Source organism: Oncorhynchus clarkii, chromosome 4 (assembly GCF_045791955.1).
Source record: "Oncorhynchus clarkii lewisi isolate Uvic-CL-2024 chromosome 4, UVic_Ocla_1.0, whole genome shotgun sequence".
NCBI classification, from domain to species: domain Eukaryota; kingdom Metazoa; phylum Chordata; class Actinopteri; order Salmoniformes; family Salmonidae; genus Oncorhynchus; species Oncorhynchus clarkii.
In genome coordinates this window covers 55,132,154-55,160,045 of record NC_092150.1, presented here as the reverse complement: position 1 = coordinate 55,160,045, position 27,892 = coordinate 55,132,154, and the positions used below count along the sequence as shown (strand labels likewise).

Below are 27,892 nucleotides of genomic sequence, written 5' to 3'. Positions count from 1 at the left end.
GCATTGGGTCAAATGTGTTACATTTGAACAACGTCATTAACTGAGTGACTAGGATGCCATTTGGGACACAACCAAGGTATGGCAGAGAGAATGTTATCCAGCCTACATCCGGATGTTATGTGTCAGTCAATAGTTTTGACTTTGGTTGCTATACTTGAACCATTTTACATTGAAAAGTATATTTTTGTGGTATACAAAGTAAAAGATGACATCAGACTTGAATAACACATGATGTTGGTACCGTCAGAATAGCCTTTATTCACTTTACAAATGGGTCTTCACCAAACAGCTCCCGGTTTATCGTATTCATTTACATAAAAAACTATCTGAATGGTCAATTATACAGTACCCTATATGTTCAACAAGTGTCCTCAGAGTCCACAATATATAGGTTTCAGACAACTTAACATTTTTATCTTCCCAAACTGATACTGGCCAGAAATGGTAGGTACAGGTAGATGTGCAATATACTATGGCAGTTTTTTGTTGACTTTTTGGCCACTAAGGAATGGCTAGGGGAGTACTGCAGGATATGACAGGCATTAGTATAGAGTGACCTCACTGCTGAGTCATAATAGTTTGTGACACAGTCCCCTGGGCAGACTAAGTTGACAATGATTCTATAGGCATGACCTAAGGTAAGCCTGTTGACTGGAATGAGATTGTTGTCACCGTGGCTACACATACGCTGATTGGGCATGTGCTCTTTGGAATGCAGTTCTGAGATGGCAGAGGTGTATGTGTGTGTGTGTGAGAGAGAGAGAGTGTGAGAGAGAGAGTGTGTGTGTATGTGTGTGTGTGTGTGTGTGTGTGTGTGGGGGGGGGGGGGGGTCGTGGCAATGTTCTATTTTGGCTATGGGATGGCAACAGGTGATCTGTGGCAGGATCGATGAATAGATCGAGCCATTGCTGAAATTGGCATGATGAAGACAGACTTGTATTGGCACTAAATGTATGGTTGTTTACTGAATGAAGGTGAATTAATACACGTTTATGTTAATGAAAACAGCCTATCTATTTACCGAAGGTATTGGAGACGGCTAGTTATGTATAGTAAAAAGAGGCAGCTGCTACAGGTAAGGTAACTCCCAAAATAAAAGAAACCACAACATAAAGTGTCTTAATAGGGCGTTGGGACACCACAAACCAGAACAGCTTCAATGTGCCTTGGCATATATTCTACAAGTGTCTGGAACTCTATTGGAGGGATGTGACACCATTCTTAAACTAAATCATTATATCATTTTGTGTTTTGTGTTTTGTCTCAGGCGCCGCTCCAGAATCTCCCATCCGTGTTTAATTGGCTGAGATCTGGTGACTGAGCATGGCATATGGCCTACATCGTTTTCATGCCCATTAAACCATTCAATGACAATTCGTGACTTGTGGATGGGGGCATTGTCATCCTCTGGGGCCATAGCCATGGCAGCCAAAATAATGGCTTGCCCATTATTTATTTTTTTATATATATGACCCTAAGCATGATGGGATGGTAATTGCATAATTAACTCAGGAACCACACATGTGTGGAACCACCTGCATTCAATTGACTTTGTATCCCTCATTTACTCAAGTGTTTCCATTATTTTGGCAGGTGTGTTCCAAAAGCGACACTGCACTCTACTGGACAAATTCTAACAAAACATTTGGAAACTGGTTAGAACTTGCAAAATACAGCATAATAATCATCATCAAAATAAAAATCAATAAAGCACTTTTTGAAGATCTATCAAGGCATCATTCATAAGTTAATATAAAGTCAAAGTCTATGTATAGCAAAAACTAAAAGTGAATTCTCACAATGTGATGATGAGTGCTAGCAAGGCCTCAAGATGATGATGCGCCCACTGGATAATGTGGATAGTTTTGGCATGACAATGACTAGAAGAGTTGGCAAGACAGAACAAATAGATCTGGGACCAGGCGTATAGTCAGTATCTCATCAAACTGTAATACTGATAGCTGCATTTTGCAGCCTTTGACGGTTCAAAATAATACCATGGCTGGTAACATGACTACCTACATTGTTGTTCCAAACCCACCAAAAGGGGCCCACTGCACATTATCTGAGTAAGGTAAGGAGCATCAACAGAGGGAGTGGGTTTGGAAACTCAAAATATCTACTTCTATGGCAGTGTTTACACAGGCTGCCCGATTATTGGCAAAAGATCTGAACTGATTGGTCAAAAGACCAATTGGTGGTAAAAAGATCATAAATGGTATGCCTGTGACAATATAGCCCAAGTCCCATGACTGAGTCAGTGTTATAAATCACTGCCTGTGTGATGGTCTGAAACCCAGGTCTCCTGCACATCACAAGACTGTGGTAGCCCTTTGAGCCAAAGCCTTGGCATTCATTTTGGGGACAAGTCTTCAAGTCTCAGGCAAGTCAAAACTTCCCTTGCCAACTCAGCTATATCAGTAGATTGATATTTGGGACTTGCTCCCTCTCTCCTTCGTTATCATATGACATTGTTTACAGTTCATATTTTTCATTGCTCCAGGAGATTCCATCCCTCCTTAAAATAGTTCAGGATAAATTCTTGAACTGAAATTGTTTACCCTCATCCCTCGTGAGAGGATATTCGAGGGAAAGAGGAAGTTATCAAGCAATTGGTGTAAGAAGTTGCACTTCAGGACTGGTGTGTGTACTGTATACTGCAATTGGGCAGGGGGTACAGAGAGGAGAGGAGAGGAGAGGAAAGAAGGAGAGGCGGGTACACACATATTCCTGGCCCTCAATCAGACCAAAAAAAGACACTCCTCCTGAAGCTTGAGCCCCCGTCGGCCAGGTAACCCAAAACCCGAGTAGGGGAGTTAGCGTGGGATATGGGGGAGAGGAACAATGTGGCTCTTTGTGTGGAGCTAGGCAGAGAAAACAAACCGTTTCCCCAGGAAAGAGATCAGGTTCAGGCTCCATCTGAGAAGACCACACAAGGCTGATGATTGGAGCCTAGTAGCCTACCGTCTAGTGTAGAGCCACTGAATAGGGTTGAGGAGTGGGCTCTGATAGGCTCATGGAGTATGGCAGAGATCAAAGAAGGAGGTATCTCTGAAGTCCAAAGATGCTGTGAATATACTAGGTGTCCATATCTTGGGCTGCTTCCCCCATTGGACTGCTTCCTTGATTGGCACCTCGTGGTCAGAAGAAGGGCGTGGCCAATCTCCCTGGTGGCTGACTGATTGGCTGAGGAATGGATTGGAGAGAGGGCGTTGGTTCTGGTGATGTCCATAAGAAGGCAGGGCACTGGATCTGGTACCGCTGTACAGTGTAAAACAGTAAAGCAGTTCATCACATACAGAGAGAGAGAACGAGAGACGGAGAAAGAGAGAAAGTGAGAGAAAGAAAGAAAAGGAGAGAGAGAGAGAAGAGAGAGACACGGAAAGGGAGAGAGTGAAAGAGAGACAGAAAGAAAAAGAGAGAGCGAGACAAAGGGGGATGAGAGAGAGAGAAAGGGATTTGAATTGCATTTCCATTTACATCTATACCATAGTCTTAGATCTGCCTTCCTATTCTGTCAATCCTCCCTTCCTTAATCCACCCACTCAACATAAACACTGTGAGAATGAGGCTTTTAGATATGTCAACACCCAGATAACTGTCACATTATCAAGCCAAGAACATCTGTGCTGAACACACACTCACACACATGCACAGGCGGATGCACACACACACACACACACACACACACACACACACACACACACACACACACACACACACACACACACACACACACACACACACAACCACACACACACACACACACACACACACACACACACACACACACACACACACACACACACACACACACCAGGGGCCAAGAAGCCATGGCTCTGTACTCTCTAACTCTCTATTCCCCTTGTCCCTCTCCGTTTAAGTTTCAAACGCTCTGCAAATACCCATGTGGAGGGATCTAGTTACACGTGGCAATAAAATAGCCCAAATAAAGGCATTGAAAACTGAGACGAAACCAGGCTATTTCCTGAGGTGAAATCCTCCAGTTGGCCTGTTGATTTTGTCAGAGCTAAAAGGCTTAAAAGTATTTTTAAAGACACTTTTAGTAGCGAACACAATGAAAGTGGACAGCCATATTAACCTCTGCACTGAGAGTTACTAAGCTAAAGTCAGTCGACTGTGAACGCAGACCGGGTCCCATTACACATAAGCGCTCGCGACATATGCAAACACACACACGTACGTTACTATACACACCCTCAGCAGACACATATGCTGTATACACACGCTCACACATACGCGAGGCACACACACACACGTTTGTTTTACTATCCTTTTGGGGACCAAAAAAACTATTCCCATTCAATATCCTGTTTTCCCTAACCCCTAACCCTAATCCTTAACAACCTAACGCTAACCTTAACCCCTAACTCCTAACCAGTGCTTAACTAGTACATTTGGAGGTGCCGGAACAAAAAGTTAGCACGAGAGGGGGGTGACCTGGGGAGCTTTGAGGTACCGGAACACATGAGAAAGAAAAAATATTCTTTATAATAAAGTATGCCGTGCATATCATCACATTTCCACTGTGACATAGAGCAATATAGTAGAGGCACTTATAGAAGTTCCACACATGGGGAACATTTTTTCTAGCCTAGAGTCCGGGAAATGTTTGGCCTTGTATAAATGCATTTCATCCAATTCTACGTCATTTTACATTACTGGAGACTTTGGCATAATATTTTTTTATTGCCACGTTCAAAACATCTCGAAACTGAGAACTGGGAAATATCTGACTTCCGACTTCAGTGCGTTCAAGACAACTGTAAAATTCAGAAAAAAATTGCTCCGACTGGGAAAATTAGTTTTGAACGGTCTTCCAACTCGGAATTCCAAGTGGGGAACTCTGGTCTAAGAGCTCCGACTTTCCGACCTGAAGATCACTGACGTCATGATTCGACCTCGTTTTGTTTTCAGAGTTCCCAGTTGTCTTGAAAGCACCATAATGCTGCACAAATGATTGAAATGACAGGCTACTTTGACACTGACTGACTGATAATCTGAGATCAATGAAAAGGACTTCTTGAATCCATCAATAGCCTAGGCCTAGGTGTGTGGAGACATATTGTATGCTACAATATGAGGAGGAAATTATAGTCCTAAAAAGGCTTTCCAGTATCACTCACCCAATGACGCACAGCTCACTTGCTGGTGATGGCATATGCGCTAGTGCCAAAAGCCCCCCCCCCCCCCCCCTCTCTCTCCCTTGTTCAACAATATTTGGATGTTGATAAAATATTTTGGTAGCCTACAGCTGGTTATGTTCTTCTTTTCGGCAGGAGCCATGTGCTTTACTAACCTTTGTTTTCCCGCAATTGTAGACTATTTAAAATATTGCGAGAGGCCAGTTTTGTCTGCATGCTGTTTGTTCACTGACAGATTTGCCACACGTTCCCAACTATAGGCTATGCCTTGTTATTGGGCTACACTCCACAGCTAGGCTATTTTTAAAAGAAGCTATTTATCCTCTGTGGCTATATTTGAGGCTTTCTCATGGTGTGGCAGTGGCATGTATTCATGGATGCCAAAGGAAGCGAGGCTTACCCCAAAAATGTACCAATTTTTAAAAAAAAACTATATATATAAAATAATTGATCTCTTGTCTTTCTGTGTTTCATCATTTTCCTTCAATTCGCAAGAAGCTGAATATAAGCATCCGAGCGTGTGAAACAGCGGCCCTCTGTCTCTCTACGTGTATGCCATCTATCTGATGCTGTCTGGTCCAAACAAGTATGACATTGTTGTCGCCCGTAGCATTGAAGGCAAGGGAAGCCAGCGAGCATCTGGCCTCCCTTGATAAAAAAAATAAAAATGTGCCAATCAGCATCGAACTTAACTGAACCAGCTTAACTGTAAATGGTCCAGGCGCAACAAAAAAAGTGTTAAGGGAAGCCAGCTTTGATTTTGGAGCATATGGTATTGACAGAAAAACTTGAATTGTGCATCTCGTTGTGTTCTCGTCCTCCGGTGGCTAGTTAGCTAGCTAAAATTGGCCCTTTCCTAAATTAACCATGGATGGAGATAGGGATTTGGACTTGAGGTTTTACTTAATTCTCCGTACTGGCCAATGATTATAATGGCTATTCTGATCCAAACATTTGGATCAGAACCACCAGAACCACTGATCCAAACACCATCCAATTCATACATTGTTGTGCCACTGGCCTGAGAGGATGGAAGTTCAAAATGTAGCTAAATGTTGAAGGCTAACGTTAACTAAGGTTGGAAATGAATGGAAGTTAGGCTAGCGAACAAGCATTTTAGCCAGGTAACCTAGGACAACAACAAATACAAGCGTGTACTGTATGACAGAGTGACAGACCGTTTCGTTAACATGAAAGAGAGGAGGATGGCATTGTTGTTTCTCCACAAGTAGGGTGAGTCAAAATGTTTATCTACTTGCACGAACGCGCACGCACGCACACACACACACACACACACACACACACACACACACACACACACACACACACACACACACACACATACACACACACACACACACACACACACACACACACACACACGCACACACAAAGATATCAGAACCATGAAAACCACATCATATTTAGCTGATGTTGATTGGACTAAATCGTTTTTGGTATCTTTTAGTTTTCACTGTATTAGACAAAAGAAGAGGTGATTTGATGATGTTGAAATGTTGAAGTTGAAATGGTGCTGGAATAGTGGAGGCAGCTCCTGTTTTTTTTGTGACTTGAGGTAACTCTCTGTGGCTCTAAATCAATACTTGTTTTGTGGTCTGAAAATGCCAGAAACATTAACTTGACTTGACCATGCTGTAGGCAATGTAACTGCTCTGTTAATGTACATGCAATATGCTTTGTGGACTTCACTGGACAGATGTTGCTATCCGGTGATAAAACAAAGGTGTGGTTGAATTTATTCTGCCACTGTGTCTTCTTATTGTCTGGGCCTTTAGGCCCCCTATACCACGGTCGCAAGGCATATGAATTAACAGGTTATAGAGCAAATAACGCAATTATCACATCACATAGGTTGTAATGTAGCTTTTTTTTTGGGGGGGGGGGGGGGGGGGGGGGGTTCAGTGATTTTACCCACGCACTGCCACTGTGGTGTAGTAGTTATTTCATTTATTTCTGAACAGACAGCAGTAACTCTATAACTTTGGCAAATTGATGTCAATTTATCAGGCTCCTCCAGAACCCTTTCCTCTATAAGGAAATTATAAAATGCAATGCTGGAGAGAAGAGAGCTGCAGGCTCTATTAGAGCAGAGAGAGAGCAGAGGGAGGGAGAGAGATCATAGAAGTGAATCTCATTCTAGTTCTGTGAAAGCCAATCCTTTTTCATGCCACGAGATGTACCAGATCCGGCCAAATAGGTTCCGGTTCAAATTAAGCACTGCTCCTAACCTTAATTGTCAACCTAACCTAACCACTAAGCATAAAATAGTATATTTTCTTGTGGGGACTGGGGAAACTTCCACTTGTCCGAATTTTCCTTGTTTTACTATCCTTGTGAGGACTTTTGGTCCCCACAAAGATAGTAAAACCAAAAACACACACACAAACACACACACAGGCTCCCCTTACACAGAACACCAAGCAATAAATCCGCCTGCGCAACGCTGGCAACCCTCTGTGATTTTCATGTGTATTGGTTACTAAGGAGACCGGTGGACCACGTGAGACTACAACCAATGACAAAGGGTGAAGCGGGGACCTCTCTGAAAGAGGATGGTTTAATACTTCTGGCACATGGCTTTTGGGAATATATGATAAACAGTCATTGGGTTATGTGTCACTCTCTGCCAATAGCCATCTTTTTCACTTTCAGACACAATTATTAAGATGACCCTTGACCTTTTGAGGTTTTCGAAATGGGAGGGGAGAAGGGAGGAAGTAGAGGTAACTGGAAATCAAAACCTTCTCTGTCATCATGTGTACATTAAGCCCAGGATGTAAAACGGAAAGATAAGCACATAATCACACAGCTCTGGGTGGCAAAATAACCATTTGAATGAACAATTAGAAAAGGGTAAACTGGAGACGGATCTGATTTGTCGAAAGTAAGGAGGGCTCCAATCTGATTGGTCGTTAGGGTTGTTCCTTGACTGTACTTTATGTCTTCCATAGAACATCTGGTTTGCAGGAAGAAGCTGTGAAGTGAGAGAAGGGAATAAGAGAGGAGAGGAAAGGAAAAGAGAGAGGAGAGAGTAGGGAAATGGAGAGAAGAGAAAGAGAGGAGAGGAGAGAAAAGGGGAGAGGAGGTGGAGAAGAAGAGAGGACGGGAGTGGAGAAGGAGAGGAAAAGAAAGAATAGGGGAGATGAGGAGAGAAGAGAACGCCAATAAATGCTACTAAATTAGACTAGAAGAGATGATTGCTCACCACTAAACTCCTACATGGGAGTGAGACCGAGCGACGGCGCCAGGGCCAGTATTGCATGTCAGTGTCGTTGTGACACACGTAACCGGATCGTTCCGGTTCTGCTGCTCAGTATTCTAATGAAGCCCCAGAGCTCTATCACTGAGGGCTGGCTCTCATTTTCACAGCACACACACACACACACACACACACACACACACACACACACACACACACACACACACACACACACACACACACACACAGGCTCTCATATTCACAGCGCCTTCGAGTCTGCTGATCGCCACCGTCTCCAAGGTAACGCCAGAAAGAGGGCTGGATTGGAAGAGTGGTAGTTCATGGGATAAAAGATTATCACACAGTGTGGAACTTTGGCAGTACCCAATCCTTTGGGTGAGCTGTTCGATCACCCTTGATCAATCGACCTCACCCACGGACACTGAATAATGGTGCCTGAGCTAGAGCGGTGTTTGTGAGACAAGGGTGGATCCCGAAGGGACTTGGGCCGGGTCTTTTTACAAAAATGTCCGTAGACTCTGAATCGTTTGAGCTACAAACTATTCAAATAAAGGTGAGATTCTCACAAACACGCACATGTAACATGTGTTGCTCTATGACACTCTATGACTCTACACAAGCTACACAAGAGTCGTTAGAAAGTAAGTGGTTCTTCTATATAGAAGTTCATAGGAAATCCCAGGACAGTGTTTATAATACTGTAATAAGCTCACATATTTTCTGTCACAAACTCCACACAGTTGTCACTGACTAGTAGGATGTTCATTTCCATTTCTGTACTTACAGCATTCATATAAATTCATTTTTCTCAGGTTTTTCCTTTGGCGGACCTTGTTTTTTAAAATGTAATTTGTCAATCAAACTGTTTTCTGTTCTACTTGTAGCCCCGATTGTCCTGAAAAGAAAAAGGTCAAACAATTCATTGTGAGGCTAAATATAAACGCTGAACAATCAGATAAATGAAGGTCAGATCAATTAAAATACGATTTTTGCTGGGGTCTCGGGACTGATAGGGTTAAGGAGTGCTTGTTTCCTTTGAAATGTAGTTTGTTTGAACAGACTAAAATGAATAGCTTGAGTTCAAAAAACATTGCATGTTACTTTCACCCTGGTGGTGCAGTGGTCTAATACCGTGAGTAAAGTAAGAGAAGAGCATAGGTTTGAATCTCACTGATGCTGTGCTACAATAAAGGTTCTGACCAGAACCTCTCTGCAACCTAAACATGTACACAGAACAGGTGAAATCTTCTCAGAATGTTTTAAAAACCTTCAGTTTTACTGATCAGGAAGTGTATGGCTTTGGAACCAAATGTACTAGCTCGGTTCTCAAAATGTATTTGAATCAACCATGTTTGATTAGCGCTTGCCTGGTGCAATGGAGCCAATGGGATATTCCCAAAAGCACACACACGGTTACACAATATGCGCATGGCCACGAAACAGAATGGCACCAAAGAGAGAGAATCCCAGTAACTTGGCACTCCCCACAGCTCTAGGATTACAGCTAGGCCAGGGGAAGGAGCAGAGAAGAGAGACAATGAGAGTCACTTTGAAAAGAGATCACCTCAACATGCAGGTTCTGTTACAATGACAACGCTTTGTCTGGATGTTGGACTGTTTTATATGGGGATCTGTCAGGGCACGCGAGTGTGTGTGTGTTTGATTGTTGGTGATAGATTTAAGCAGTTCATTGTTTACCTTCTTCTAAGGTTATTTCATCTATATGGAAGTTCCTTCATATAATCTTCACCTGTATTACGTCTTTCTCATTCAGATTCCTCTAGGTATCCTAACATCTCCATGACCCCCCCCCCCCCCCCACCCCCCGCCCCCCCACACAAAAAAAACAACAACAACATATGTTATAGTGCCCCAAAAGCCTGTGTAACAAGCAACACCCACCTCCCTCTTCTACTTGTTCTGATCTCGGATGCGGAGGCAACGTCTCTTCTGAGCTGGCTCCATGTCCCCAGGTCCAGCCACACTTGGTGGGCTCCAGAGGGCGCCCTTGTCCCTGAGCTTGGGCAGAAGGAGTGTGGTGTGGGTGGTGGCTGGGAAACTGCCCGTCCTGGTAGGGGTAGGGGTGGGCAGGGCATAGGCGTGGTCCTCATCGAGGATGTGGGGGTCCTTAGGGTCGCCACTGGGCGAGGGCTCCTCTGATTGGCTAGTGGGGTGGGAAGGGAACTTGCCCTGGTCCCTCCCCTGGACCTGGCCATTGGAGCAGCTGTTCTCTTTGACCGCCTCCAGCTCGCTGATGACAGAGTCAGGGCCAAGGAGCGGGGCCTCTCTCTGGGACTGGGAGGAGTCTGGGCTGGGAGCAGGGTCGGGGGATGATGACGTAGTCGTTCGGTTAGGGATGTCTGGGGACATCGGGGGGGAGGAGGTGGCGGCATCACAGGGAGGGCTGCGGCATCCCCCTCTGGTCATTGGTGGAGTGTGCGAGGGGAGTTGTGTGTTTGGGCTCTGGGGGAAGGAAATGTCGTGAAGGGGAAGGGGGGACTGGGATGTTGGAGGGGTGGGTTTGATAATGTCATGGTGGTGGTTGTGGTGGTCCACTCTGGTATCCAATACCCTGGTGCTTTGCCCCGCTCTGGACTCCCGTTTACCCGACAGGTCCACCATTCCATGGGGGTTGACCTCCAGCTTGACTGGGGTCCTCTGGAGCACTCTATGAATGAGCTGTCTCTCTGGCTGCTGCTGCTGGCCCAACTTAAAGTCTAACAGTGCCTCAATCACTGAAGTGGAAGAAGGGGAAGCATCGTAGCATGCCCTGGGGGAGGACGCTGCACTGTGGGGGGTCGACATGGGCGACGGAGCCTGACTCTCCGATTTAACCCAATCTGTGATATCCCTTTTGGGGTGGTCGGGGGGCGACGGGAGACCCTGGTTGGGGGTTCTACTTAATCTGCTTAGCACAGAGCTCCCGGGAGAGGGCAGTTTGACACCACTGGAGCACCTCCTCTCCATCCCATCTGGCACTGGCTGGATAACCCCACTGGGAGAGATCCCTTGGGGGTCTGAGGGGGAAGCCTTAGGGGGCATGGGTATGGGGATAGGAATGGGGATGGGGACGGGGATGGGTACAATAATGGGGTAGGGAACCAGGACCATGGGCTGAGGGAAGAAGGGGCCTAGGGACGGCCATCTCCCGAAGTTCATCATAGAGGGCATGGGCACAGGGCCACGGGGCCCCATCATTGGGGGGGAGTGCAGGCCAGGGAAGTAGGCCCCCGGGTATGGGTGCATTCTAGGTGGGTTCATGGAGGAGGCCGAGGGGGGCTGGAGGTGGGGGTGGTGGGGGGAGTGAGGGGTGGACCGGTTGATGGGGCTGGAAGGGGGGCCAGGGTGGCACCTGTGGGGATTGGCGATGGGGCTCGTCAGGCCTTGGGCGTGGAGGGGGGGCCGGATGAAGGGCAGCGGGATCTGAGGAATTGCTTGGTGGTGTTGGTGGTGCTCCATGGGGGGGCGAGGAGGAGGAGGGGGGACGGAGTGGTGGTTTGCCACCTCTGGTGGTGGCAACGGTGGCAGGACATGCCTCTCCAGGTGTCTCAGCCCAGAGACGGGGGCCTTGGAGGACGAGGACGACGCCTCAGATGGTGACACAGTCCTTGGCATGGGCCCTTTGGGTGACCTGGTCCTCCCCCGAACGACCCCCGCGCCATTGTTCCACGATTCGGGGGTCAGGAGTTTCTGGTTCTGACCCCCTCCGTTGGACTCAGTTCTCCCATCCTGGGTGGGTCTTCCTGGGCCTGGGCTGGAGCTGATGAGAGCTGCCCTGGCCTCTCTGTAGAACACGTCCATCTTGTACTGGTTCAAGCACTTACTACTGCAGAACTGGAGCCGTTCTGCGCCTGCGCCGAAGTCCAGGTACTCTTTGGTGTGGCGGATGTGTTTGCACCAGTCGCACACCTGAGGTACAGGCGAGAGTGACTGTGGAGAATTACTAAAGTGTCATGTGAAAAGGGAAAACCAATTCTTTGAATGTGGAATGTATTGTATAACATTTAACTAGAGTGATTTTGTTTTTCCATCTCAAAATGCCTAAAAGGCCCTTAATTGTTTCCGCACAAAAACATTTAATCAGTCTATATTGGACAAGGAGTGACTTCAACATTTGGGATGAATTCTCCATGTAAGGCAATCTTCCCTATATAGCATGTGTTCAATTTCATGCTCAAATAATATTAAATTCATTGTGTTCTTTTTTTAAATGATTTGGGCATTAAATGTAATATATTCTAAACACGAGAGATTAATGTGCATGCGGAATTGGTCCCAAAATGCTAATGTGGCTAATTGTTGGCTATGACTACTTTAACAAAACCTAATGTGGATTGCAGCCTCTCCTTGTCCATAGCCTATTTTAAGGTAAAAAATATCTATATATGGAAAACAGCTGAACTATCAATTTAAGGGGCAGTTTCCCAGTCACAGATTAAGCCTACTCCTAGTCTAAGGCTTAATCTGTGTCCTGGAAACTACCCCTAAGTGTTTTGAAGTAGGTGTATATCTCTTAAAGACAAACATGCTTGACTTCATTAGTACACTTTTAGCAAAAACATTTTAGTAATGTTTAGTAATGTATTTCCATGATGTCGATTATGTTCTGTTCTTACTCTGGCCCCACTGCTGTTCATCTTCATCACCAGTCGGGGTGAGTCGTCGGCATGGGTGTGTTGGGGGGATTGCTCACCTCCATTGAGATCCTCATCCCGGGCCTGACGGACAGGGGCAAAGCCACATCATTATACACTTATAGCAAACTGTCAAGAGCTCGGTCATGTTCTTAGGCACCAAACAAACAAACAAACGGACTGATTTGTCAAATAAGAAACACTCATTGTTTTTTTATCTCCATTTGCAAAATGTTTTAAAACGTTGTGAACACGTCCCAGGATTGAGTTAAAGTTGTTTTAGAGTACAGCCTGGATTCAGTTGAACCCTTATGGGATTTTAAGCACCAAGCTTTGATGAGGTAGCATTTGCTTTAAGTCATCATGGATGGCTCTCGTGGTCATTAAAGCAAACTTACATAACCAATTCCAAAATAACAACTGCAAGATTCGCCTCGTCATAGGGGTTCAATGTAACAGAGTACATTGACCTATGGGCTTTGAGGTCACTGAAACAAAGGGAACGTTTTGGAAAGTATTGATAAGTAGATGACATACATAAAACCCTTATATTATTGTCAATGGTCCGGCTGTAATAATATTGGGCATTCCTCCCGATTCATGTAAGCTGATCCTGTGTGGAACTGCGAGCAGTGAGCACCCCCCTTCACTGTGACCCACTGAGTCGTGTTGAGTTACGAAACATGAGGCAGCTGCAGGTAAGGTATGCGCTGAAACTGGACACCTTGCCCCTAGGCCCCCTGCCCTTCTTCCTCGGTGAGGCAAGCAGGGACAAGCCAATGGCCAAGGTTCCATCCCCTCCTCCACCAACCCAAAAAACGGAGGGTTTGTTGCAGCCTGTTAGGTAGGAAGTAGACGATTCCCTCTTTCCCCCTGTCAGTTGTTGTGTGACTATAACCTAGCGCTGCATAAACAACAGAAATGTTGAATGGGGATAGCCTTGCCTGACACCCCCATTCCTCTAAGAGGGGGTATCCATGTCTTGGATGGAGGGTGAAAAATGGTGGTAATGTGTATGGGAGAGAAGTGGTGTATGGACACTACTCCCCTGTCCTCCCGAACCAAGCCGCATTTTTGACTGGCCCTTTCTCCATTAAGGCGAAACTGATACTAAGGGCTTTATTGAATCCGTATCACAGAAGTTCAGCATTACAGCATGACTGAAATTTAACGGCAATGTTCACAAGTTAGCTGAGACTGTATTCCTGGTAAACGATGCATACGAAAAGTACCTTTAAATTTATATCACCTAATCTGTAATGCTTCAAAGATACAGATTGAATATAGCCCTAACTGTCCTCTGCAAACTTTGACCCCTCCCCACACTCCAAACACTGGCCTGTCTATTAGAAACCAGCATGTGTGTGTGGGTGTCTGTGTGTATTTTGTTTGTATTTTATTAGTGTCCCCATTAGCTGTTGCGAAAGCAGCAGATACTCTTCCTGCGGTCCACACAAAAAATTAAACATGACATAATACAGAACATTAATGGACAGGAACAGCTCAAGGACAGATCTACATCAATTTAACAAAGGCACACGTAGTCTACATATGAATACATACACACAAACTAGCTTTGTCAAATATGGGAGAGGCGTTGTGCCGTTGTGCCTGGGATTGAACCAGGGTCTGTAGTGACACCTCCAGCACTGAGATGCAGTACCTTAGACGGCTGCGCCACTAGGATACAGTATATAATACTTTCAGTATATACAGTATATAATTCTTTCTTGTTCTGGATTTGGGGACTGTGAAAAGACCCCTGGGGGCATGTCTGGTGGGGTAAGCGTGTGTGTCAGAGCTGTGTTTACTATCCAATCAATTTGGTATTTTCAACGCATTAATGTTTCTTTTAAAAACAAGAAGTGATGCAGTTAGTCTCTCCTCAACTCTTAGCCAAGAGAGACAAGCATGCATAGTATTTATATTAGCCCTCTGATTACAATGAAGAACAAGACATGCCGCTCTGCTCTGGAACAGCTGCAGCTTAACTAGGTCTTTCCTTGCAGCACCCGACCACACGACTAGACAATATCTTAGGCAAGAGAGACTGACATGCATAGTATTTATATTAGCCCTCTGATTACAACGAAGAGCAAGATGTGCTGCTCTGTTCTGGGCCAGATGCAGCTTAACCTTGCAGCACTCGACCACACGACTGGACAATAATCAAGATAAAACAAAACTAGAGCTTGCAGGACTTTCTGGAGTGTGGTGTCAAAAAAGCAGAGAATCTCTTTGTTACGGACAGACCTCTCCCTATTTTTACAACCATTGAATCTATATGTTTTGACCATGACAGTTTACAATCTAAGGTAACACCAAGTAATTTAGTCTCCTCAACTTGTTCAACAGCCACACCATTTATTGCCAGATTGAGCTGAGGTCTAGAACTTAGGGAATCACTTGTACCACATACAATGCTCTTAGTTTTAAAGATTTTCAGGACCAGTTTATTATTGGCCACCCATTCCAAAACAGACTGCAACTCTTTGTTAATGGTTTCAGTGACTTCATTAGGTGTGGTTGCTGATGCGTATATGAACGAATCATCAGAATACATGGACACACATGCTTTGTTTAACCTTTCTTGGGTAAGGGGCAGTATTTTCACCTCCGGATGAAAAGCGTGCCCAAAGTAAACTGCCTGTTACTCAGGCCCAGAAGCTAGGATATAATTGGTATATTTGGATAGAAAACACTATATTAGTATTAGAAACAGTGTATTCCTTCTTAAATTGTATCAATTATTTACGTTTTAGGGTACCTGAGGTTGGATTAGGATCGCTGTTTGAAATGTTTGGACCAAGTTTACAGGTAAAACCGGTGTATTTCTGAATCAAACGTGTCAAATAAATTGACATTTTTGGGACATAAAGAAGGACATTATCGAACAAAAGGACCATTTGTGATTTTTTCTGGGACATTTTGGAGTGCCAACAGAAGAAGATCTTCAAAGGTAAGGCATTAACTATATCGCTATTTCTGACTTTTGTGGCGCACCTGCCAAGTTGAAATATGATTTTCATGTGTTTGTATGCGGTGCGCTGTCCTCAAATAATCGCATGGTTTGCTTTCGCCATAAAGCCTTTTTGAAATCTGACATAGTGGCTGGATTAACAAGAAGTTAAGCTTTATTTTGATGTATAACGCATATATTTTCAAGAATGTTAAATATTTGAATTTGGTACTTTTGAATTTCACAGGATGTTGGCCAGGTGGGACGCTACTGTCCCACCTGCCCATTAGAAGTTAATGCCAGTGGCAGGTCATTGGTAAAAATAGAAAAGAGTAGAGGGCTTAGGGTGCTGCTCTGCGGTACACCACACTTTACATGTTTGACATTAGAGAAGCTTCCATTAAAGAAAGCCCTCTAAATTCTATTAGGCAGCTCTGAATCCATGATATGGCAGAGGTTGAAAAGCCATAACACATACATTTTCTCAATAACAGGTTATGGTAAATAATATCAAATGCTGCACTGAAAGTTAACAGTACGGCTCCCACAATCTTCTTATTACCAATTTCTTTCAACCAATCATCAGTCATTTGTGTCAGTGCAGTACATGTTAAGTGCCCTTCTATATAAGCATGCTGCATTTTTTCCAACAGTTTGTTAAGAGCTGGCAGCAAGCTGATAGGTCTGCTGTTAGAACCAGTAAAGGCTTTACCACTCTTGGGTAGCTGAATAACTTTTGCTTCCCTCCAAGCTTGAGGACAACACATTTCCTCTAGGCTCAGATTACACATATGACAGATAGGAGTGGCTATAGAGTCAGCTACCATCCTCAGTAGCTCTCCACCTGTTTTCAATGCCAGAAGGTTTGTCATTATTGATCGATAACAATCATTTCTCCACCTCTCCCCCACTAACTTTACAAAATTAAAACTTGTAATAATTTTCTTTCATAATTTTTTTTTTAATGCATGAGTATGATGGTTCAGTGTTCGTTGTTGGCATTTCCTGCCTAAGTTTTCCCACTTTTCCAATGAAGTAGTCATTAAAATAATTGGCAACATCAAATGGTTTTGTGATGAATAAGCCTTCAGATTTGATGAACGATGGAGTTGAATTTGTCTTTCTGCCCATAATTTCATTTATATCATTGATCTTGGCTTCATAATGAAGTTTATTCTTCTTTTTGTTGAGTTTAGTCACATAATTTCTCAATTTGCAGTAAGTCAGATGTGTAGCCAGACTTATTTGCCACTCCTTTTGCCCCATCTCTTTCAACCATACATACAGTTTTTCAATTTCTCATCAATCCATGGAGCTTTAATAGTTGTAACAGTCAGTTCTTGTCATGTTCGTTGTAACGAGGAGACCAAGGCGCAGCGTGATGAGAATACATTCCTCTTTATTAAAGGAAGAACACCTAAACAAACTAACAAAACGAACGAGAAGCTATAAACACTGGTGCTGACTCAGGCAACTAATACATAGACAATAACCCACAAAATCAACATGGAATATGGCAACCTAAATAGGATCCCCAATCAGAGACAACAATAAACAGCTGTCACTGATTGGGAAACAATTCAGGCCACCATAGACCTACATTTACCTAGACGTACCAAAACCCCAAATATGTACAAAAAACCCTAGACAGGACAAAAAAACACATATCACCCTCGCCACACCCTGACCTAACCAAAATAATAAAGAAAAATAATACTAAGGTCAGGGCGTGACAGTACCCCCCCCAAAAGGTGCGGACTCCCGGCCGCAAACCTAAACATATATGGGAGGGTCTGGGTGGGCATCTAACTGGCGGCTTAGGTTCTGGACGCCGCCCCCCTTCTTTACACTGAGGGCTGGGGACCCTCGATGGGGACCCAGGGCTGGGGACCGTCGTGGGAGGTTCTGGACTGTGGCCCGTCGTTGGAGGTTCCGGACTGTGGCCAGTCGTGGGAGGTTCCGGACTGTGGCCCGTCGTTGGAGATCCTGGACTGTGGCCCGTCGTTGGAGGTTACGGTCTGTGAACTGTCGCCGGATGCTCTGGACTGGGTACTGTCGCCGGACGCTCTGGACTGGGTACTGTCGCCGGACGCTCTGGACTGGCGAGGCACACTGTAGGCCTGGTGCGTGGTGCCGGCACTGGTGGTACCGGGCTGGGGACACACACCTCAGGATGAGTGTGGGGAAGATGAATAGGGTGAACTGGAGTCTGGAGGAGCACGGGAAGCCTGGTGCGTGGTGTTGGCACTGGTGGTACTGGGCTGTTGACACGCACCTCAGGGCGAGTGCGGGGAGTAGGCACAGGACGTACTGGACTGTGGAGGCGCATTGGAGGTCTCCCTCCTGTCCGGAGCTGCCAGAGCCACCCTCCTGTCCGGAGCCGCCCTCCTCCCCGGAGCTGCCAGAGCCGCCCTCCTGCCCGGGGCTGCCAGAGCCGCCCTCCTGCCCGGGGCTGCCAGAGCCGCCCTCCTGCCCGGAGCTGCCAGAGCCGCCCTCCTGTCCGGAGCTGCCATAGCCGCCCTCCTGTCCTGAGCTGCCAGAGCCGCCCATCAGTCAGGAGCTGCCTGAGCCGCCCGTCAGTCAGGAGTTGCCGGAGCCGCCCGTCACTCCGGAGCTGCCGGAACCGCCCGTCACTCCGGAGTTGCCGTAGTCGCCCTTCACTCCGGCACTGCCGGAGTCTCCCGCCTGTCCGGCGCTGCCGGAGTCTCCCATCTATTCGGGGCCCGCTGCAAGGGTCCCCAATCCGAGGTCGGCGGCGAGGGTCGCCGCTCCAAAGGCGCCACTTGAGTGGGCCAAGACTATGGTGGAGTGGGGTCCACGTCCCGCGCCGCCACAGAGGACAGATGCCCACCCAGACCCTCCCCATGGGTTTAGGTTTTGCGGCCGGAGTCCGCACCTTTGGGAAGGGGAGGGGTACTGTCACGCCCTGACCTTAGTTCCTTTTTTATGTCTCTATTTTAGTTTGAACAGGGCGTGAATTGGGGTGGGCATTCTATGTGTTATATGTTTTTGTATTTCTGTTTGGCCTGGTATGGTTCCCAATCAGAGGCAGCTGTTTGTCATTGTCTCTGATTGAGAACTATACTTAGGTAGCCTGTTTTCACACTATGATTTGTGGGTAGTTGTTTTCTGTTTTGTATTGCTGCACCTTACAGGACTGTTTCATTTTTGTTTCACTCTCTTTGTTATTTTGTTTAGTGTTTCTGTTCTAATAAATATAACATGAACACTTACCACGCTGCGCATTGGTCCGAACCATCATATTCCTCATAAGAAGAGAATGACAATCCTTACATAATATATAAATGTTATCTGATGTTAGTAAGTTATTAATTTCATTAACCATATTTCTAAGACTACATACAGTGCATTCGGAAAGTATTCAAGCCCATTGACCTTTTCCACATTTTCTTACATTACAGCCTTATTCTAAAATGGATCTACACACAATACCCCATAATTATAAAGCGATTACAGGTTTTTAGAAATTTTAGCAAATGTATTAAAAGTAAAAAACTGAAAAAATTATTTTACATAAGTATTCAGAACATTTGCTATTAGAGTCAAAGGTGTTTCTACAACTTGATTGGAGTCCACCTGTTGTAAACTCAATTGATTGGACATGATTTGGAAAGGCACACACCTGTGTATATAACGTCCCACAGTTTTAAAAACCCACAGATTAAAAACCAAGCCGTGAGTTTTAAGAAATTGTCCATAGAGCTCCAAGACAGGATTGTGTCAATGCACAGATCTGGGGAAGGGTACAAAAACATTTTTTCAGCAAGAACACAGTGGCTACCATCATTCTTAAATGTAATAAGTTTGGAACCACCAATACTCTTCCTAGAGCTGGCCGCCTGGCCAAAATGAGGAATCGGGGAGAAGGGCCTTGGTCAGGGAGGTGATCAAGAACCCAATGGTCACTCTGACAGAGCTCCAGAGTTCCTTTGTGGAGATGGGAGAACTTTCCAGAAGGACAACCATCTCTGCAGCACCACCAATCAGGCCTTTATGGTAGTGTGGCCAGACGGAAGCCACTCCTCAGTGAAATGCACATGAAAGCCCACTTGGAGTTTGCCAAAAGGCACCTACAAGACATTCAGACCATGAGAAACAAGATTCTCTGGTCTGATGAAACCAAGATTGAACTCTTTGGCCTGAATGCCAAGCGTCACGTCTGGGGGAAACCTGACACCATACCTACGGTGAAGCATGGTGGTGGCAGCATCATGCTGTGGGTATGTTTTTCAGCGGCAGGGACTGGGAGACTAGTCAGGATCAAGCGAAAGATGACTGGAGCAAAGTACAGAGAGATCCTTGATGAAAACCTGCTCCAGAGCACTCAGGACCTCGGACTGGGGAGAAGATTCACCTTCCAACAGGACAATGGCCCTAAGCACACAGCCAAGACAACGCAGGAGTGGCTTCGGGACAAGTCTCTGAATGTCCTTGATTGACCTCGCCAGAGCCCAGACTTGAACTCAATCGAACATCTCTGGAGACACCTGAAAATAGCTGTGCACCGACACTCCTCATCCAACCTGACAGAACTTGAGAGGATCTGCAGGTGTGCCAAACTTGTAGCGTCATACCCAAGAAGATTTGAGGCTGTAATGACTGCCAAAGGTGCTTCAACAAAGTACAGAGTAAAGGGTCTGAATACTTATGTAAAGTGACACTTCAGTTTTTACATTTTTTATAACTTTGCAAAAATTTCTAAAAACCTGTTTTTGCTTTGCCATTAATGGGGTATTGTGTATAGATTGATGAGGGAGAAAAAAATATTTAATCCATTTTAGAATAAGGCTGTAACATAACAAAATGTGGAAAAAGTCAAAGGGTCTGAGTACTTTCCGAATGCACTATATATTAATGTGGGCTATTTTCAGCCCTTTCCTTGGTAGCTTGTGTGTGTGTTGTGTGTGTGTGTTACCTGTGTTGTGCTTGGATAAAACCCTTCACACATGCATGCACCCACACACTCTATTTAAGTTCTTGATTTGTTCTATCAATACAATGGTATAGATAAAGATGACCTCACTGAGGAAAACAGTGGTATTCCATTTCCGAGGGATTGTTTACCTGCCAGAAATCTCACCATTAAAGTGTGTGTGTGTATGTGTGTGTGTCTGTGTGTGCATGCTTATCTTTATTTCCATCTGAACTTCGTCAGTTTTGTCAGACCTAAAATTGTCCATTGACTCCTAGTTGAATCAAGGTTGAATCCCTCACCTTGTTGCGTTTGAAATAGGCCCGTCGGCAGGCGGCGAAGCACTTCTCACTACAGAAGCTCTTCAGCTCGGTGCCCATACAGAGAGAGTAGCGCTTCACCCCCTCCTTCTGACACCACACACACACTATCTGCACATTCTGCACGTCTTCCACTGTGGACAGAGCCAAAGGAGAGAGGAATCAACATCAACATGCGAAGTGTGATTGATGATGATGATGATGATGACCATGTTAAGAGCATGTGAGTGTTTCAGCTGTATAAAATAATTGTAGGCTATATGTGGTAGTGATGATGATGATGATGGTGACCTGAAGACTAGGCTTTAGCTCAGCGGCTAGGAAGCTTTTATGATGTGCAGGAGACGCGGGTTCTAACCCAGTTGTTCACACAAAGCGCTTGTGTGTGTGTATGTGTGTGTCCATGTGTGATGTTTGCCCTACCTGCAGATGGCTTTATAAGGGGGACAATTACGGGAGCGCTCTTATGCTCCTTAGGGCTGGTCAAAGAGGAGGAGCTGGGGAAGGAAGAGGAAGTGGAAGAGGGGACGCTGGATGATTCTCTCTCTCCACTCCTCATGGCCAGTGCAGAGGGGCTGACTTTGCTGTTCAAGCTCTTGGGCTTCGGCACTGAGTTTTCTGGAAGGTACAGGATATGTACGGTCACTTTATGAGAGCCCATTTATGTTCTAACATAGGTATGGAGTGATATAAGTGACCAAATAGATGTAATCTGCATTCAAAATGTTGAGCTTTCGGGGGCACTAATATCAATCCATATAAACAAATAATGTATATGCAGCCCAAAGGACGTTGACAAAATAAAGATAATGTTTAATTTTTATTTAACCTTTATTTAACTAGGCAAGACAGTTAAGAACAAATTCTTATTTACAATGACGGCCTACCAAAAGGCAAAAGGCCTCCTGCAGGGAAGGGTCTGGGATTAAAAAGACAAATAAATAAAAAATATATAGGACAAAACACACATCAAGACAAGAGAGACAACACAACACTAGATAAAGAGAGACCTAAGACAACAATGGCACTGAACATTTTAGAAAGAGAAAAATCCAGCCATACAGGGATAATAAGTGAAACATAAGAATGGTGAATTAAGTTGCAAGTATGTCTAGCAAATGTTTAAAGTGATTCTGTCTTTTTTGAAAAACCTGTATGCTCTGTTATTGGGTTACCCGTGAATTCTGTCTGACCTCTGTTAACTATGCTACTTGTGTTGTAGATACCTGGGCCTTGTTCAGTTGGCAGAAATGTTTTGAAAGGGAGAGAAACGGGAAGATACTACCTGAACTAATGATCTTGGGTCGTGTTCAGTAGGCAGAAATAATTTTGAAACGGTAAGGCGCCACCTGAACTTGTTCAATTAAAACACAGATTTCCACTATCTGTTGCAAAACGGTTTGCTACGATGTGCCCTACTGAACGGGACCCTCGTCTTTTCTCACCTTTAAGGACGGAGACATGCTGCTGGCGTCTCTCTCGGTTGGGGTAGTTCCGTATCTCGGTTGCCTCGTTGTCCCTGAGCTCCACCTTGTCATAGCCGTACCAGCCTAGGAGCTCATTCATGGTGCTCTCTGCAAACGTCTAGAGGGAGAAAAGGAAAATAAATCACTGAACAACATTATAGGTTATGTCAGTCAGGTGACATGGCGGGTGACGAGGCAACTGAAACACTGCATGCTAATGCTAAGCCAATATGAACTTCAGTTTTGAGTGACCTTACATCTGAGGTTTGTGAGTGGAACTTTTTCATCCCACTCTTTAAATGTAACCAGAGCTTCCACTCCCGAATCAATGTGCTGGATTCTTTTGACTTCCAGACCAGCCCTGCCTGGATGAAATGAATAGGGGAACACAGAGGCGTACAGTATGACTCTTTTTCCATGATGTATTTCAGTTTGTTTACTCTTGCTAAATCAGAGACGGAAAAGTTTTTCAACCTAATACTATTGTGAAATCTATGAATCATCATTTGTTTGTCTATTTTAATTGAGGGGGAAAAAGAGACACAGAGAAGAAAAAAAGTGTTCTTAGCAGATGGGTTGAGAATTGAACGTCCAGGCTTTTTTATTTATTTATTAAGACCATGTTTTAAAAAACAGCACAAAGGTCTAGCCCTGTCTCTTCATCCGCCCACCTCTCCGCCTCTGTGGCTTTGGGGGCGAGCGGGGATTGGAGCAGAAACACGATCTGGAATGGGCAGAAATCAGAGCGGGACACCCTACACCGCCTCTAGGTCCCATGGTTCTGGGAAATGACCCGCTCCTCTCCCCTCAACTCTCCTGAGCGTCCAGCACTCTCCAGTCCCTCTCTGTGTGTCCCCTCCCTCCTCTCCCCTGCCCTCTCCTCTCTCTGCCTCTCCTTGGCCCCCTCCGCCCGGCACCTTCCAGCCCTGATACCCGACACTGCACTCTCGGGTTTCAACCTTTTCCAGCGTGGACAGCCTGCCTGTGGGAGTGTTGTACTAGGCCTGTAGTACTGACTGCACATTCTTTCCCCCTGCTTTCCTCACACTGACTGACCTCTGCTCCGGACCAGGGCCTCAAAGAAATGGAGCTCTGTGTGTATGTGTGTTTCTCTGTCTATCTCTGTGTGTGTGTGTGTGTGTGTGTGTGTGTGTGTGTGTGTGTGTGTGTGTGTGTGTGTGTGTGTGTGTGTGTGTGTGTGTGTGTGTGTGTGTGTGTGTGTGTGTGTGTGTGTGTGTGTGTGTGTGTGTGTGTGTGTGTGTGCGTGTGTGTGTGTGCACATGCGTGTGTGCACATGTGTGTGCACATGTGTGCACACAGAGGTATCATATCCAGCTAAATATGCCTAATGATGATTAGTCAAGTATTTGGTGTCCGTGTGCTACGGTCTGACGTGGAGGGAGTGGGTCAGACTATGGTGTTGAAATAGATCCTTTAGCTGACACAACACTGGACAGGACCGGACCGGATCAGCCCGCAGACAGAATGCCCCAGAAACAACCGTGTCTGTCTATCTTTTTGTCTGTCCGTCTTTATTTCTTTCCCTCCCCTTCTCTATTTCATAATGCGACCCTTATACAACTGGCCTTCAAGTCCAACAGCCTCAGTTCATTACCGCGCATAACCTTATACTGTAGATCCAGTACATGTCTGAGAATCACAAACTAGTAGTCTGTCAGTGCTGCCTGCCATGGACTAGCCCAGTCTACGTCAATGATTACATCAGGGCCAGTCCTCCTATATTACATTTAAGTGTCGTTTTGTCTCACTATTTTCTCATTAGGCGGAGACAGGCGTCTTTTCTTTCCCCTCCCGTGCTTTACTTCCCACAATGTTGTTTTTGTTTCTTCTTGGCAGTTCAGACAAACATCTGCTTTGTGAGAGTGACAAGCCATATCCCAAACCACAGAGTGAGCCCCAGCCAAAGGCAACAACCCAGGGCCGACCCCCAGATCCAGCCCAGATCCAGGCCAGGCTGACTTACATCAAGCCCGGATAGCATTTAGCATGTTTTGATTAAAATTAGTTAAGTTGTAATTCTACACCCCTCCCTGCATATCAAAGCTACAATCCAAACCACTCATGCAAAAAGACCACATTTCTTCTCTCACGAAAAGACCAGAATATAAGCCCAAACTCCATTTGTTTTTTTTTTGTCCTTTGGAGGGGGAGCTCATGGATATTCCTTACCTTTTACTCACAAGTCTCAAATGTCATAAGCGGATAGTCTCAAGTGACCAGTGTTACTCAGTTTGTTTGGCCAAATGCCTTCCATTTTATAAAGTTAGATTGTAATAGACTATCCTACTACAACAAGTGCGAGCACAGCCAAAGCAGGGAAGACGTTATGTGTTCTTGCTGTCTGGTGGTGACGCACATCTGGAACACCACTGGACATTGCGCGCGGCCACAGCTGGATTGACATGGCGTCACTAAAGAAGGGCTACAATTCAGTGTGCACGATATCAAATAGCCTATTGGATAACATAAGATTAACACTTTGATTAAACACAAACTTTTCTATCCTCCCGGAAAAGTACATTTCCCGAAAGTTGGTTTAATATGGCAAGGCCAGGTAATCTAATATAGCTGTCTTATTTCACCAATATGGGACTGATGTTACACAATTGTTTTATCACTTTTATTTCGTCAGTATTCAATAATATAATGACATTAAATTATAAAACAACTTTAAAGGGAGGTGCGCTAATCATTTCACTGAAACAAATCAAAGTTTGCGTCGCTTCTATGCCTCTTGAACTGTGATTTTTACGCACGGCACTCTCCCCCACTGAATCAAACTGCCCTTGAAAGAATTCACAAACGGAACACCGACAAAAGAAAAGCAGCCAAAACATTTCCTCTCACCTTCATCTCTTGGTTGATCTCTCTCTTGACGGGGTGCGCAGGTTTCCTACTGCGTTTATTTTCCGGTGGCCTCCCTTTTTCCATCTCTGGCATAGTTCTGATTTGCTCCGTGTCACTTCTTTGGCGGGCTTCACTCGGGTCTAGTCGAGGTGCGGCGTCAGAGAGCGAAAGCTGTCACTCTCGGTGACAGCGGCTGTCATGCCCAGACGTTTGCGTCCGTCATCTGAGGGCTCCTTCCATTGACTCTCCACTGAACATGCGTGTTGGGCGCTGTGGCCTGCTGCTGCCGTGGTACCGCCGCCAACAAACAATCCCCTCTCTCTTTCCCGGAGAGCAAGGAGGGGCTTCCGGGCTGTAACCCAACACCGGGCGCCCACCCCTCAACATATACATTTCATTAGGAATGCAAGAACTGTGTATTATCTGCGGGGAACACACTACCAACACTGTGTGTTATATTCCAGTATTTAAATAAATAGATTAAAAGTCAGATTGGGTAAATGATACCCATACATAATGTTTGGGGCTTTCTCAAATGACATCTGTTCTATCAAAGACAGCGATAGCGAGAGGACACATAGCAGCCTTGGACAGGGACAATGGAAAGTAGCCTTGCAACCCACTATTATTTTATTGTCAGTGACTTGTGGCTATGGTCAAGAGGAAAGGAAGCTACTACACACCTACTTGATGTGCCTGCTCTGCTGAAATCCCTATTCAATGAATGTTTAACACTATATTTTCGGGATGGCACCGTTGGACCTGCTAGGACCACATAGGACTATGCCACTGAGAAGTGTCTTTTTGATTTTGATTTACCTTTATTTAATAACGGCTTACCCCGGACAAACACTACCCTAGGCCAAACATTACCCTAGGCCAAACATTACCCTAGGCCAAACACTACCCTAGGCCAAACACTACCCTAGGCCAAACACTACCCTAGGCCAAACACTACCCTAGGCCAAACATTACCCTAACCCAGATGACACTGGGCACTCCCGATCACGGCCAGTTGTGATACAGCCCGGGATCGAACCAGGGTTTTTAGTGACGCCTCTAGCACTGTGATGCAGTGCCTTAGACCGCTGCGCTACTCGGGAGCAACATTTTACATCTCTAACAACTCTGTGTGTCTGATTTGCTGATCTCTCTCTCTCTCTCTCTCCGCATTCATGTCTTTCTCCTATTTTTCTCTTTGCATTCATTTCTTTGTCCTCTTTTTCTCTATCTCTCGCTCTCTGATCTTTATGTACCGTATTCACTCTCCCCCCTCTGTGACTATATGGACCTCAGACAGACAGACAGACAGACAGACAGACAGACAGACAGACAGACAGACAGACAGGACAAGACAAGACAAGACAGGAAGAGGGGTGTTGCACAACCCCTCTTCCATTTCCCCTCGGCCCCCTCTGCCCTGCTCTGTTTCGAGGAACCCTGGGGACCACAGCTCATGTAAACAGAAACTCGATCCCGGTGCGCTGGCTCAGGTTGCGCTCCCCTCGTAGACCCGCTGGCCACTGGTGATACGAGATCCGCCTGGGCTTTGGGAACGGGGCTTATCAGATGCCTTCCAAAAGGCCCCCTCTCTTTCCGTCTCAGAGCACATCTGGTGCCTCTGCAGGGAGCACAGGCAGCGAAGAAAACGCTGTCCCTTGGGTTGCCTCTGGAGGGAACCCAGACCCTCACTATTGCCTCTGAAATCCACTTACCAAAATGGCAGGGACTCAAGACGGTATTTATAAGGCCTAAAGTTACAATCCCCACATCTGGATCCAGTCATAAGAAGGGCAATTTTGTGTACCTTTACTGTATCATTATTTGCATTACTGTCCATAGAGGGATGATTAAAGTGTATTGTCCCTGACAATTTAGAAAATTATCGAGAATGTTTGTGAGGTACAAACTGGTTCCCCCTATAAGTTCGCAATGGGCGGTTATATAAGTTCTTTGATTTTGCGATACTTTGACTTGCCACCAGAGGGCGATATTACCCTTTTCCTGTTGAGGCAAATTGGCTTACCATTTGGATGCTTGTTTAGCATATGGACTCACGCTTCGAGCACACCAACAGTGTCGGATTTCGGCACGCCATCATTACATCCATTTCAAATTAAATGCTGCGTTTGCATTGCAGCATTGCGTTGCAGAGGCAGTTTCAGTGCGTCCGGTGTGGTGCATACTTTGAATTTATCGAACGTATGCGTCAAACTGTATGCATAGACGGCTTAACAGAAAAGGTATCAGAATGTGAATGTTGAACTTTTGTTGCAAACATATCCAGATGATGCTGCGTTCTATT

General features: G+C 45.4%; 1 protein-coding gene across 4 annotated transcripts; it reads right to left on the bottom strand.

Moving 5' to 3' along the window:
• Positions 1 to 238: 238 nt before the first annotated feature.
• Positions 239 to 25,896, bottom strand: LOC139406948 (sine oculis-binding protein homolog B-like). Of its 4 annotated transcripts, none has more exons than XM_071150138.1 (7): positions 25,588 to 25,896; positions 22,699 to 22,837; positions 21,677 to 21,871; positions 21,236 to 21,387; positions 13,024 to 13,125; positions 10,310 to 12,316; positions 239 to 3,262 (listed from the first exon to the last, which is right to left on the bottom strand). In XM_071150138.1, exons 1-6 carry the CDS (start codon positions 25,678 to 25,680, stop codon positions 10,319 to 10,321), a joined length of 2,679 nt encoding a protein of 892 aa, XP_071006239.1. In that variant the 5' UTR covers positions 25,681 to 25,896; the 3' UTR covers positions 239 to 3,262; positions 10,310 to 10,318. The 4 variants fall into 4 exon arrangements, with proteins under 4 accessions (XP_071006239.1, XP_071006237.1, XP_071006240.1 ...); XM_071150136.1 differs by having other exon boundaries at positions 10,310 to 12,337; positions 25,588 to 25,889; XM_071150139.1 differs by lacking the exon at positions 239 to 3,262 and adding an exon at positions 7,714 to 8,161.
• Between the last annotated feature and the right edge of the window lie 1,996 nt (positions 25,897 to 27,892).

Bases quoted from the DNA above. Each gene is read 5' to 3' on its own strand.
- LOC139406948 (XM_071150136.1), bottom strand. From the start codon at position 25,680: ATGCCAGAGATGGAAAAAGGGAGGCCACCGGAAAATAAACGCAGTAGG. The intron at 22,838-25,587 runs GTGAGAGGAAAT...TTCTCCCTCTAG, and splicing joins AGATCAACCAAGAGATGAAG to ACGTTTGCAGAGAGCACCAT. The intron at 21,388-21,676 runs GTAGGGCAAACA...CTCTGTCCACAG, and splicing joins CCTTATAAAGCCATCTGCAG to TGGAAGACGTGCAGAATGTG.